General features: G+C 32.3%; 1 protein-coding gene across 1 annotated transcript in view; it reads left to right on the forward strand.

The window, feature by feature from the left end:
• Nucleotides 1-14,324, forward strand: part of SYCP2 (synaptonemal complex protein 2) — an 80,522-nt gene that overhangs the window by 17,042 nt on the left and 49,156 nt on the right. The window contains exons 2-12 of the mRNA XM_082361010.1: nt 3,721-3,782; nt 4,675-4,818; nt 5,655-5,783; nt 6,583-6,687; nt 6,936-6,960; nt 9,144-9,229; nt 11,170-11,255; nt 11,527-11,561; nt 12,430-12,572; nt 12,656-12,708; nt 14,063-14,108. Of these exons, the coding sequence (XP_082217136.1) occupies nt 3,759-3,782; nt 4,675-4,818; nt 5,655-5,783; nt 6,583-6,687; nt 6,936-6,960; nt 9,144-9,229; nt 11,170-11,255; nt 11,527-11,561; nt 12,430-12,572; nt 12,656-12,708; nt 14,063-14,108 (876 nt within the window). The 5' untranslated portion in view covers nt 3,721-3,758. The remainder of the gene's footprint in view (nt 1-3,720; nt 3,783-4,674; nt 4,819-5,654; nt 5,784-6,582; nt 6,688-6,935; nt 6,961-9,143; nt 9,230-11,169; nt 11,256-11,526; nt 11,562-12,429; nt 12,573-12,655; nt 12,709-14,062; nt 14,109-14,324) is intronic.

Here is a 14,324-nt window from a genome sequence, read left to right on the forward strand (position 1 = left end):
GGAGATTAATCCTTTGTCAGTTGCTTCATTTGCAAATACTTTCTCCCATTCTGATGGTTGTCTTTTGGTCTTGTTTATGGTTTCCCTTGCTGTGCAAAAGCTTTTAAGTTTCATTAGGTCCCATTTGTTTATTTGTGTTCTTATTTCCATTTCTCTGGGAGCTGGGTCAAAAAGAATCTTGCTGTGATGTATGTCATAGAGTGTTCTGCCTATGTTTTCCTCTAAGAGTTTGATAGTGTCTGGCCTTACACTTAGGTCTTTAATCCATTTTGAGTTTATTTTTGTGTATGGTGTCAGGGAGTGTTCTAATTTCATACTTTTACATGTATCTGTCCAATTTTCCCAGCACCACTTATTGAAGAGATTGTCTTTTCTCCACTGTATATGCTTGCCTCCTTTATCAAAGATAAGGTGACCATATGTGCGTGGGTTTATCTCTGGGCTTTCTGTCCTGTTCCACTGATCTATATTTCTGTTTTTGTGCCAGTACCAAACTGTCTTGATTACTGTAGCTTTGTAATATAGTCTGAAGTCAGGGAGCCTGATTCACCCAGCTCCATTTTTCATTCTCAAGATTGCTTTGGCTATTCGGGGTCTTTTGTGTTTCTATACAAATTGTGAAATTTTTTGTTCTAGTTCTGTGAAAAATGCCAGTGGTAGTTTGATAGGGATTGCATTGAATCTGTAGATTGCTTTGGGTAGTAGAGTCATTTTCACAATGTTGATTCTTCCAATCCAGGAACATGGTATATCTCTCCATCTATTTGTATCATCTTTAATTTCTTTCATCAGTCTCTTATAATTTTCTGCATACAGGTCTTTTGTCTCCTTAGGTAGGTTTATTCCTAAATATTTTATTCTTTTCGTTGCAATGGTAAACGGGAGTGTTTTCTTAATTTCACTTTCAGATTTTTTGTCATTAGTGTATAGAAATGCAAGAGATTTCTGTGCATTAATTTTGTATCCTGCTACTTTACCAAATTCATTGATTAGCTCTAGGAGTTTTCTGGTAGCATCTTTAGGATTCTCTATGTATAGTATCATGTCATCTGCAAACAGTGACAGCTTTACTTCTTCTTTTCCGATTTGGATTCCTTTTATTTCTTTGTCTTCTCTGATTGCTGTGGCTAACACTTCCAAAACTATGTTGAATAATAGTGGTGAGAGTGGACAGCCTTGTCTTGTTCCTGATCTTAGTGGAAATGGTTTCAGTTTTTCACCATTGAGGACAATGTTGGCTGTGGGTTTGTCATATATGGCCTTTATTATGTTGAGGAAAATTCCCTCTATGCCTACTTTCTTCAGGGCTTTTATTATAAATGGGTGTTGAATTTTGTTGAAAGCTTTCTCTGCATCTATTGAGATGATCATATGGTTTTTCTCCTTCAATTTGTTAATATGGTGTATCACATTGATTGATTTGCGTATATTGAAGAATCCTTGCATTCCTGGGATAAACCCCACTTGATCATGGTGTATGATCCTTTTAATGTGCTATTGGATTCTGTTTGCTAGTATTTTGTTGAGGATTTTTGCATTTATGTTCATCAGTGATATTGGCCTATAGTTTTCTTTCTTTGTGACATCTTTGTCTGGTTTTGGTATCAGGGTGATGGTGGCCTCATAGAATGAGTTTGGGAGTGTTCCTCCCTCTGCAATATTTTGGAAGAGTTTGAGAAGGATAGGTGTTAGCTCTTCTCTAAATGTTTGATAGTATTCACCTGTGAAGCCATCTGATCCTGGGCTTTTGTTTGTTGGAAGGTTTTTAATCACAGTTTCAATTTCCATGTTTGTGATTGGTCTGTTCATATTTTCTATTTCTTCCTGGTTCAGTCTCGGCAGTTTGTGCATTTCTAAGAATCTGTCCATTTCTTCCAGGTTGTCCATTTTATTGGCGTAGAGTTGCTTGTAGTAATCTCTCATGATCTTTTGTATTTCTGCAGTGTCAGTGGTTACTTCTCCTTTTTCATTTCTAATTCTATTGATTTGAGTCTTCTCCCTTTTTCTCTTGATGAGTCTGGCTAATGGTTTATCAATTTTGTTTATCTTCTCAAAGAACCAGCTTTTAGTTTCATTGATTTTTGCTATTGTTTCCTTCATTTCTTTTTCATTTATTTCTGACCTGATCTTTATGATTTCTTTCCTTCTGCTAGCTTTGGGGTTTTTTTGTTCTTCTTTCTCTAATTGCTTTAGGTGCAAGGTTAGGTTGTTTATTCGAGATGTTTCTTGTTTCTTGAGGTAGGCTTGTATTGCTATAAACTTCCCTCTTAGCACTGCTTTTGCTGCGTCCCATAGGTTTTGGGTCGTCGTATCTCCATTGTCATTTGTTTCTAGGTATTTTTTGATTTCCCCTTTGATTTCTTCAGTGATCACTTCGTTATTAAGTAGTGTATTGTGTAGCCTCCATGTGTTTGTATTTTTTACACATCTTTTCCTGTAATTGATATCTAGTCTCATAGCGTTGTGGTCGGAAAAGATACTTGATACGATTTCAATTTTCTGAAATTTACCAAGGCTTCATTTGTGACCCAAGATATGATCTATCCTGTGGCAACATGTTTTTTAATCACTAAAACTGTTTGGCTGCAAACATCTAAAATTCTCGTCCATTTTATGTAACTGTTATGTTCACAAAATTGATTAGCATATGCCACATTTTATTTCTTCATTCCTTGCCCTCCCTCCCATTCCTAGCTCCCATCTAGGTGCTTTTGAATCTTCTCACTCAGAACGATGCTGCAGAAGCATCTTTATACTTGATTCCCTATGTGTGTGGAATCAGTGTTTCTCTGTGGATCATATTTTTTCCCCCGGAGTTAATCTTTGGAAATGCAGGATATTTTTTTGCTCATCCCTTTTGTATGCCTCTTATGTATGTCCTCATTGGCACTTAAATATCTCTACTGGCATGTCTGCAAGAAAGTAGATTGACTAGTGCCTCTTGTTGCCTTCAAGATACACAGTCCTGTATTCCTCCTGGATTAAGTAATTAATTTCCCCTCTATGTTGGATTTCCTGAGGTTCTATTACAAAGCTCTTCATAGTACAGATTATTTTAAAATTGTTCTAGTTATGATGTCTAGAGAAGATTGTTTTATTTCTTTTCCTTTATAGGACTAACCTCCAAACCTCCAAATTGCATTTGCAAATGTTAGATGCTTTTGTTAAGATGGTGCTTAATGTAACCCTGCTGCTTCTTGTTTCCATTCTCTTTTGAAGGGAAAGATGTGTTTAGGTTATCTTTTCCTCCTTTCATTGCATATTTGTATATTCTTACATATCCTGTTCTTTGGCAGTATACTTGCATATATGTCCCTTCTTAAATATTGTATTACTAGCTTAAATTTTATTTAGGCATTAATTCAAGATTATTTTTCTTCTTGTTCCCAAAGTTGGAACAAAGTTGGAATCTCTGATGAGGGAGGTTCACATTTATATTCTTTCAGTGACTAGTTTTGTGACCTTTTGGCAGGACTTTGACATTTATTTAAGTCATTTATAAAAAGGCAAGGCTTGAATAAATGATCTTCAGGCTTTCCTCCAGAAACTTCTTTGGACAGATTCAAATGAGTAATTTCATAAGCAGTGAGGAACTTGAAGAAACAACATTTATTGCCTTTGGTATAAGCAGCAATGCTTATTTATGTGTGTTAAGATTTTTAAACTGTAAACATATAAAATAGATTGTAAGATTCAGAAAGTATATGCTTTCTTTTGTAGGTGTTTGTTTTGTCCACCTGTTTTAAAATTAAGTCAAAATGCCAGTAAGACCAGATCTCCAGGTATGTAGTCCTAGACCAAAAGGAAGTCTTTTATTTTAATTCCTAAAATCACTTTCTGCTTATTTATAGGTATTAAATGCTATCGAAAGACAAAGCTTACTTGTTTTTATGAAATGGTCAAGAGTCAAATAATTGAAATAAAAATGTTATCCTTTTATTTTTTCAATAGATTTGTTTCCAAAAGCTTTATTAAGAATATAAAGTACTAAAGATGATTTATATCTATCTCTTACATAGAAATGAATCATACACTGGCTGGATACTTTTATATCAAGGCTTAAAACTGTGAGATACTTGCATTTAGGAGAGTCATATTAATATATGAAAATTCCTTATTAATGGTGGTGTACTTTAATAGCAGGGATGGCAGATTTTGTAAAGCTTATAAATATAGAATATAATAAATAATAAATTATATGTGTATGTAATGCTTAAGTTATATTGGTTGGTATAGTTTCTAAAAAAGTGCTTTTACCTGTCTTTATGCAATTTTTTTTTTTTTTTAACTATTTAAACTTCATGAAGAAATTGATAGCTATGTTAGGGTTTTATCCATGGTATTAAGTATTAGTTACTATAAAGTTGATTTTTATTTCCTTCATTAACAGGTTTTTGTTGAGTTTAGCATAATGATGACTTTCCAGTAAGAAATATGAAGTGGAAAATTAGTAAAATATATTTTTCCTGTATAGAGCTTATTATTATCAAAAAACTTAATCTCTAATTCTGTTACTCTGAATTTAATAGTGGACAGTTTTTTTAAATAAATGAATTGATATTATATAAGCTCTTGAGAATTTTCAAATGTGAAAACAATTCTTAAATTACTTGATTTCATAAGGTGACTAATTTGGGTTTTGATTCAATATATTTGCCATTTTCTATATTTCAGCAGTTGGAAAAATGCATTGATGTTGCTTTAAGAAAAAATGATTTCAAACCTTTGAAAACACTTTTACAAATTGATATTTGTGAAGATGTGAAGATTAAATGCAGCAAACAGTTTTTGCACAAGTTGGATAACCTTATGTGCAGGGTAAATATTCATTTTTGTTGAATGAGTGTTACAGTTATTAGATACCACTCTACTTTTTAGGAAGAGATACTCCGTTGGAAGGAATGAATAAAAAGGCTTTGGCAAGCTCACTTATAACTATCTAAATAAATGCTTGTTTCACCACTTGCTTTTTGTGTGTGTTTGTTTGAGGAGTCCCAAATAACATGTTGGACTGTTGTTTTCTAAATAATATATACAAAAAAATCTGTGTTTACATAGTGTTTACCATTATTAACTGTTATCTAAATGGGAAAAACAGCTTACCTGTTTGAAGTTTAAACAACTTGATCTATTTTTTTAAAAGCCTATCAGCATATTCTTCATGTTGTGTGGACAGTGCTTGGTGCTTGCAAAAAATAAAACAAACAAAAACAAATAAAAATCATCGAAGACCTTGTACTTGATTTGTCATGTATAAAGTATTTTTATACGTGAGAAAAAAGTGATTATTGACAATCTCCACAGAATTTGACGTTTGTTACGAACTAGAAGAGTGAGTAAAAATTTCTTGTATCCCTTAGTTAAATGCATAGAGCTTTTTAGAATGGAAGATAACTGATTCATTGCATCATAATTCTAAAGTTTCTTGAGTTTATACATGTCTGCAATTTTGTACTGAGTTTGTCATTCACTGGCTGAGTGCCTGTAAGCAGGTTGCCTTTTTTAAACCACACTTTTGTCCTTTGCAATATGGAGATTATGATTATGATAATGACTAACAACAGGATTTGTGAGGATTATAACGCTCCTAGCACAATGCCAATTCCATTCTATTTTGTATTTACAGATGTTTAAATGTATAATTTGCATTTCAGGAGCTGAATAAAAAGGATATCCAAACTGTTTCAACCATTTTGGTTTCTTTTGGAAGATGTGGCAAAAATATCAGTATATTGGGGCGAGCTGGACTTCTAACTATGATAAAACAAGGACTAGTCCAAAAGATGAGTATAGAATATGTAACATATTTCTTTGAGGGAAATATGATTAAAGGTGTGTTTTCTAATTAAATGGTTCAAACTGTTGGAAAATAAATTTGGGAAGTGTATATAAAACTTTGAGATAAAATATTTTTTTAACCTGTGGTATATGTTAGAAAAATAAAGATCACAAGGGAACTGTATACAGGGTCCTTGATAATTGTGTGAATTTAAGGTCACAAGACTCCCTAAGGCCTTTACTTGCTTTATTTTCTCTTTAGCTCATCTTAATCACTATCTAACTTAATTTACTTTTCTTTTTATATCATTTATTATTATCTATTTCCCATTTTAGAATGTAGGATGTTGATTTTTGTCTGTTTTGTTCATTGTTGTATACCCAGCACCAAGAACAGTGCCTAAGACATAGTGTGTATTCAAATGTCTGAGTTAATAAAAATAAAATAATACCAAAACATTTCAAATAGTAAAAATGCCACAATAATCTAATGTGTAATGATAATTTATTTTTTATCTATGAATATGAATGTACATGAACTAAGAATTTGAAGGGGGGGAAGTAAAGATTTTCTACTTGGAATTGGATTAACTTCATCCATTCCCATCTAAAAAATGGGAACATATAGTGAGCTACTAAAAAGCAAAAACAATGACAGTGTTTAAGAGCATAAACTTATTTTGATACAATACTGGAATTTTTAATGTTTCTTTATTCTTAGGTTTTACTGTTGGTATGAGTACATTCTTAAAATTATTAAAATTGAATTCAGAGTAACTAATGTATATACATTTCTTTTTCTACATGGTCGCCTGGTTTGAAAAATCCAAGGAGATTATTCTGAGTCAAGGAAATTCAAAAGATGAAGCTGTTATAAATATGATAGAAGACTTATTTGATCTTTTGATGGTAACAATCATATTGATTCACTGATGTTATAAAGCATGTGTTTATTTAAAAACAATTTGTGTTCTATATGCCCTGAGACTAAAAGTCACTAACAGGTTGGTTAGTGCATTTATCCTGATTAATTAGTTAATACATAAAAGTTAAATAATTATTTGGTGAGTTCATATGTAACCTGTTATTTTAATACTGTTTGTAATGGTTTATAATATAAGATAGTAAGTTTTAAATTAAATATTATTCACTTTCAGGTCATACGTGACATCGATGATGAAGGTATAATAAACATTTTATTTCTACTGGAACAGTAATTTGCTGTTAGAGTTTTGGTATAATCTTGCAGTTCTTGTAGTATTGTCCTAATATTAGGAATTCATTACCTAATTCAGGGATCGACAAATTTTTTCTGTAAAGGGTCAGATAGTAAATATTTTAGGCTTTGTGGGCCAAGAAAAAAATTGATGGTATTATGTAGGTACTTATTTAACAAGAAAGAAAACAAATTTCCACAAATGTTGTATTGATGCAACTCAAAATATAATAATAATTGAGTACAGTGTTTTTGTAATACAGGTCTACTAATGAGAATAGCACTCTTTTTTGAGAAGATGACGTTTCTCTTAATTAAGGTTCAGAGTTAGTGTTTGCTGTTATAAAAATTAATTGCAAATATTCATTTGTTCATGCTTATCTGTAGTGAAATTTTGTGTATATTACATTAGAAAACGTCTTTTCATGCAGATAATGCCAAATACTGATACCAGTTCATGAGCATGAGCATGATTTTTAGTTGAGCATATTCATCACTTGGAAAGCATTTATAGAATTATATTAGACTTTTTTCTTAATATTTGCTTTTTAGAATGCCATTGCATTGCAGATTAATCACTTTCGGTTGAAGGTTAGGTGGAAGCTCCTCAGTTGCAGAGTTAAAATGAATTTTGAAATAGGGAAATTTCCTTTGCACCTACATCAACATCCAGAAACGCTGCTGGATCTGTAGTTGGAGCTTGGAAAAAATATATCCCCTATAAATTTGTTGTTGGAAATGGAGATGTCATTTCTTGTCTCAGCTTTTGACAGCCTAGGAGATGTATAAAGCAGCTGGACATTACTTGTGATTCAGATGACCTTTGTTTCATTGAAATAACTTTATTGAAGTATAAGTTTCTCATATACGCACTAATATTGCCTTGGACTTTGGTGTTGAATTCATTAAGAAACCCATCAACTCTGCAGCCCAAGCTAATTACCAAAGCCATTCATTTAGTGGTGGCTAATGATGGCTAAGTTCGTAAGAATGAATGACATTCACCTGAGACTACCAGTTCAGTAAATCATGATAGATTCACATATTTCCACAGAGTACCTGCTGATGAATACAGCCATACAAAAAGGGACAGTGAGTTGGATTTAGTTTGTGGGCCATAGTTTGTCCTTGATCTAATGAAACAAAATTTTCAGAGTACACAGAGAGTATAGAACATGTTACAACTCATCATTTCACTTGTGCTTGGCAGTGCCTTATGTCCAACAATAAACTCAAGTTATTTTATCTCTGTGTTGGTTGAGGAAGAATTACCTAGGATTGGTAATTGGGGCCGGTGAATTGTTTATAAATAAAGGAACAGCTAATTGCTGCCAAAGCGTTTAAAAATATCAATTGCTATTTATTTCAGTAGTAGTTAATGCTACCTTTTCATTGGTTTCTTTGCAATTAACATAACAATCTAGTCTAAATTCTTAAGTTTTTAAGGGAGAAAACAGTCCTAAAGCACCAGTGATTATGAAGTGATCCAACTGGTTTTTTTTTAAGTAAATCACTTTATCTTTTCAAGTAATTCAGTGATTTTTTTTTCTTTTAATGTAGTCACTTTGTAAAGTGCATTTTCTGTTGCAGCGTTGCCATTAGTTAAAATTATTTTAGAACTCTGCATCATGAATTAACATGTAGCAAATTCCTCTTAATATACTTAGTATTAATAAAGCCTTGTCTTTTGAGAGAAAAGGGTCAAATTTTAGAAATAGGTCAAGATATTTAGATCTTCATGAAGTCTGGAGGTGTTAATGGCCGTTCTGGAATTTTGGAGGTATGACTATAAATTACTGAGGCCAGTTTTCATAAAAACCTCAAATTAGACGTTTCCAGTTTCGGACTGTATTTATTTATCCAAAAAAGTAATAAATACTGCTTTAAGTGCCTCAAAGGGGAAGCTGGATCTGGGGTTATTCCTTTGCCAGAGTTAAAATCAGTCACATCTGTTTGAATGGTGTTTTTCGAAGTTACATAGCTAGTTAATGGCAGAACCAGGACTGAATTTCATTCTTCCTGGTGCCCAGGCCAGTCCTTGGGCCTTCTTCTGAACTGAATTAGTATGTCCGATTTCTATTAACACATATAAGATTGTCATTTAAAAGAGTTTAAAATACACATTTGTCAATAATTTACTTTTATTCAGGTAAAAGGCAAGTAGTGGAAAGTTTCATACCTCGAATTTGTGCCCTGGTTATTGACTCAAGAGTGAATATTTGTATTCAGCAGGAGGTAAAGTCATTTTTTAGATTTTCTTTGAAAACTTAAAGAGAAGGTGAAGACAATTTGGTAGCAATTTATCAAATTGAATAATTATTTTATCTTGGCACTAAATTATCATGTAGTGTATCTCTGTTGTCTTAACTCATTGTCTGACATGATGAAATATATTGGGTTGGCCAAAAAGTTCCTTCGGTTTTTAAGTTTAAAAAAAAGACACATTTTACATTTTCACCAAGAACTTTATTGAACGACATATTCACCGTTTTGTTCCACTACCTTCTGCCATTTTTCAGGCAACTTGATAATTCCATCTTCCCAAAACTTTTTACCTTTTTGAGCAAAGAACTGTTCTAAGTACCTTTTACAGTCTTCCAGGAAATTGACATTTTTTTCCATTAAGAGAATTTTGTAAAGACTGAAATAAATGGAAATCCGAAGATGCTATGTCTGATGAATATGGCGGATGAATCAGAACTTCCCAGCCAAGCTGTAAGAGTTTTTGCCTGGTTATCAAAGAAACATGCGGTCTTGTGTTATCCTGATGGAAGATTATGCGTTTTCTGTTGACTAATTCTGGACGCTTTTGGTCGAGTGCCGCTTTCAGTTGGTCTAATTGGGAGCAGTACTTGTTGGAATTAATCGTTTCGTTTTCCGGAAGAAGCTCATAATAGAGGACTCCCTTCCAATCCCACCATATATGCAACATCACCTTCTTTGGATGAAGACCGGCCTTTGGTGTGGTTGGTGGTGGTTCATTTCTCTTTCCCCAGTGTCTCTTCCGTTCCATATTATTTTACAGTATCCACTTTACATCGCCCGTCACAATTTGTTTTAAAAACGGAACGTTTTCGTTGTGTTTCAGTAGAGAATTGCATGTGGAAATACGGTCAAGAAGGTTTTCATTGCTTAACTTATGTGGAACACAAACATCAAAGCGATTAACATAACCAAGCTGGTGCAAATGAGTTTCAACGCTTGATTTGTATATTTTGAGTATGTCAGCTGTCTCCCACGTGGTACAACGTTGATTGTTCTCAGTTAATGTCTTGATTTGATCGCTGTCAACTTCAACTTGTCTACCCGACCGTGGAGCATCATCCAGGGAGAAATCTCCAGCATGAAACTTAGCAAACCACTTTTGACATGTTTCATCAGTCACAACACCTTCTCCATACACTGCACAAATCTTTTTTTGCGTTTCAGTTGCATGTTTACCTTTCTTGAAATAATAAAGCATAATATGCCAAAAATGTTGCTTTTTTCTTCCATCTTCAATATTAAAATGACTACACAAAAATTCACCAATTTTGGTAAGTTCTTTTTAAATGCACACTGATATGACAGCTGTCACAGTACAATCTAACAAAATTGTTTCGAATGAAGTTAAAGACTCCTAAGCGCTACTAGAGCCATCTTATGGAAAAAAAAGCCAAACACACCTATTGGCCAACCCAATATTACCTAAATATGTATTGAAAATTCATAAGCATGTGGGTTTATATATACATATATAGCTCATATGAAAATAAACTATACCATCTAGATATTAGTAGTTCCTAAGTAAATGCTAAAAATAACCTGTATTAGTATATATATATATATGTGTGTGTGTACATGTGTATAGTCATAAGAACAAATATGAATAGGGTAATATTTTTTGCTTCTTTAGTTCTTAGAGTAATAATAAACATATGTCATACTGCAAAGAGTATAACTGCTTTGAGTACAGGAATCATGGTATATTCTATTTTTGATATCCTGTGTTTTATGTTTTCCTGTATTCACTATTTTATACTTTATACTCTTTCCTCCACCCTTCTTTCCCTGCATAAAATGCTGTGATTAAGAAAAAATAGGCTTCTAAGTTTATGTACCTATAATATATCTCTAAGTACTTAATGTTTCACTGAATATATAAAGTTAATGGATTATGTATTTTTCTTTTCTAGACTCTAAAAATAATGAATGCTATGCTGGACAAAATGCCTCAAGATGCCAGGAAAATACTCTCTAACCAAGAAATGTTAATTCTCATGTAATAATTTGTACTATATTTCTTTAATTAGTGGTTCAAGTCAAGAATTTAAAGGATGTTTTATAAGGCAAATAAGGCAACCATGAGTTGCATTAATAATTAAAACTGATAAACTCTTGTAGCTTTCTAGTATAATTTATATATACGTTTTCTGCCAAAGTCTGTGATACTAATCAATTGTAAATTTTGGTGAAGGTTTTTCCCCCAAACATACGAGCTTTCTAGTTAATTGATACTTGTCTAGTATATAACCTGTTATTTTGATTCACAGGAGTAGTATGGGAGAAAGGATTTTAGATGCTGGAGGTAAGTCTTTTTTTCAAAATGTTCATATTTGAAATTACTCCAAATTTATTAATAGACTATAATATCTAAGGCATATCTAAGTAGTCAAAGTAATAGTAACATTATAATTTAGTGAAATTATGCGAGGGAATTATAAACTGTGTATAATCAAGCAATTTTTAATTACCTTAATAAGTAATTAAAGGATAAATACCTGTGGGACTAAAAAAATAAGTATGATAACAGGAGTTGTCAAATATAATTTGTGCCTAATGGTAGGTTTTTGAATAATAATTTTCACGTAGATTTGGATTCCTTTTGTGAAGAAATTTCTTAAATGTATTTTGTGAAATTAAGAGGTTTAATATTCTTGGGATTGATAGATTTGTTTGTAAACAATGTTTTTATTAAAAGAGCTCAAATTTTCTTTCCTAAGTTTCATATGAGAAAATTTTGATGTAGTGATTTACATATAGAGCAAACCACTGGTTTAAAGTACTTTAAAATAACTGTAAATATCATGATATGCAAAAGGAAAACAAAGATTACCTGTGATTTATAGACTTCTGTATGAGTTATTTTGTAATTCACAGCTCTAATAATGGAATGGAAGAATCTTTGAACATTTAGGAGTTTCTTTTAAATATCCTTAAAAATTTTTTTTTACTCCTTTCTTCTCTTAGTAAACTTATTTTGTTATTTGGGCTATATGCATGCCTGTAATGATGAGATGTTTCTAATCTATATGAAGAAAATGGCAAAAGATTAGTAAATTACACTACGTTCCTTATTACTCTTGCTTGTTCTAACAACTTATGAAATGTATTGACTTTTATAAACTTTAATTTTCATAATTTCAAATAATACATTAATTTTTTTTTTTTTAAAGATTATGACTTACAAGTGGCTATCATAGAAGCTTTATGTAGAATGACCACAGAAAAACAAAGGCAAGAACTGGCATGTCAGTGGTTTTCAATGGATTTTATTGCTAATGCATTTAAAGGAATTAAAGACTCTGAATTTGAAACAGTAAGTAGTGTAAAAATAACAAATTAACAAGTTTTTTAAAAATTACTATGTTTTTTAAAAGCTCTCTCTTTTTTAAAAATTAGGATTGCAGGATATTTCTCAACCTTGTAAATGGCATGCTTGGAGACAAAAGAAGGTAAACAATGCAAAATACAACCATTTAATGATAAAGAAATAGAGCTCAAGAAAGAGCACACAATGGTAGGCTGAAATAATCCTCCACTGGTCTTATTTTGCTTTGTACTTTTTAGAGGAAGGAATACATTTTTATTTAATTAATATTAATTAATAACTTTGTCTAAAATTGATTTACTATATTTCAGAATTGCATATATATTATAAATTTGGTGTTTAAGGAACAATAAAAATCTAGGTATAAATATTACTTGAGCTACCTCCTTCGTACACATACTGGAATAAAAATATATAGCAAACATAAATCATCTTCTTTTATAATTAGCATATTGTAAGGATGTTCTTTCTGCAGTTATTTAATCTCAAGAATGGTCATGGAAGGCTAGGTAATATAAATTTTTATCACTTTTGACAATGACAGAAGAGGCATTTTTGTAGTGCAGTGCCTGGCACCTTATAGGTGCTCAGGACACATTGGATTGAATGAGTTCACATTTAGTTTACCTGCTAAGGAAATGAAAGATAGGGTGAGGGTTGTGCGCAGGGAGTCACACTATTTGGATTTGAATAACAGGTCCCCCTCTTCTGTTCTAATGTTGGACAAGTTATTTAACCTTACTCGCCTCAGTTTCCTTAGCTGTAAAATAAGAATACTAATAATATCTACCTCATATGTTTGTTGTGAAGATTAAATGAGACGGTTATACACTTAGTATTTATAGTAGTATCTGACCAAGAAAGTATTCAATGAGTTCAGCCATTTTTATTAGCAGTATTATTCACTTCTACTCTTCTTTTCCCATATAATCTTATGGGAACTTCCACTGTATCAATATCACTAGTATAAGCTAAATTAGGAATCTCTGTTCATAGTCGATAACATGAAAAGTAATTTGGTTCAGTCACTTTAGTCAAAATGGTAGGTTGAGTAGTATCCTCAAAGTAATATGCTGAGGCCCGTGAGCCACAACTACTGAGCCTGCGCGTCTGTAGCCTGTGCTCCGCAACGGGAGAGGCCGCGACAGTGAGAGGCCCGCGCACCGCGATGAAGAGTGGCCCCCGCTCGCCGCAACTGGAGAAAGCCCTTGCACAGAAACTAAGACCCAACACATCCAAAAATAAATAAATAAATAAATTTATAAAAAAAAGTAATATGCTGTCTTTCAGAAACAGATTTCCCCTGAACTCTCACTTTAAAGAGTAATAAAGAAGGAAATATGATTTTATTTAAATTGTTGTCACTACTGCCTGATTTGATTTCCTTTTGATCCTAGGTGTGATTTGTATGGCAAGTCAAAATTATGCTGTGAAGGCTTATTAATTTTTTCTTTAATTCAGACTACTTTTTGTTTCAGGGTCTTTACATTTCCTTGTTTATCAGCATTTCTTGATAAATATGAGGTAAATTTTAAATTTAGTATGTGTTGTTTTAGTTATTAGATGACTTTTGGTGGAAAGGTCAAGTGAATTGTAGGTTACAAATTGACAAGAACATTAATGTTAGTCATAATTAGATCACAAATACAGCTGGTCTGGTATTCTGGATCTAAGTGACATTTTATGAAATGGCACATTTGTAGCCAAGGATAAATGAAATATAAAGGTTGTACTTCAAAT

Source organism: Balaenoptera borealis, assembly GCF_965194805.1.
Source record: "Balaenoptera borealis genome assembly, chromosome: 16".
In the NCBI taxonomy this organism is placed as follows: Eukaryota; Metazoa; Chordata; class Mammalia; order Artiodactyla; family Balaenopteridae; genus Balaenoptera; species Balaenoptera borealis.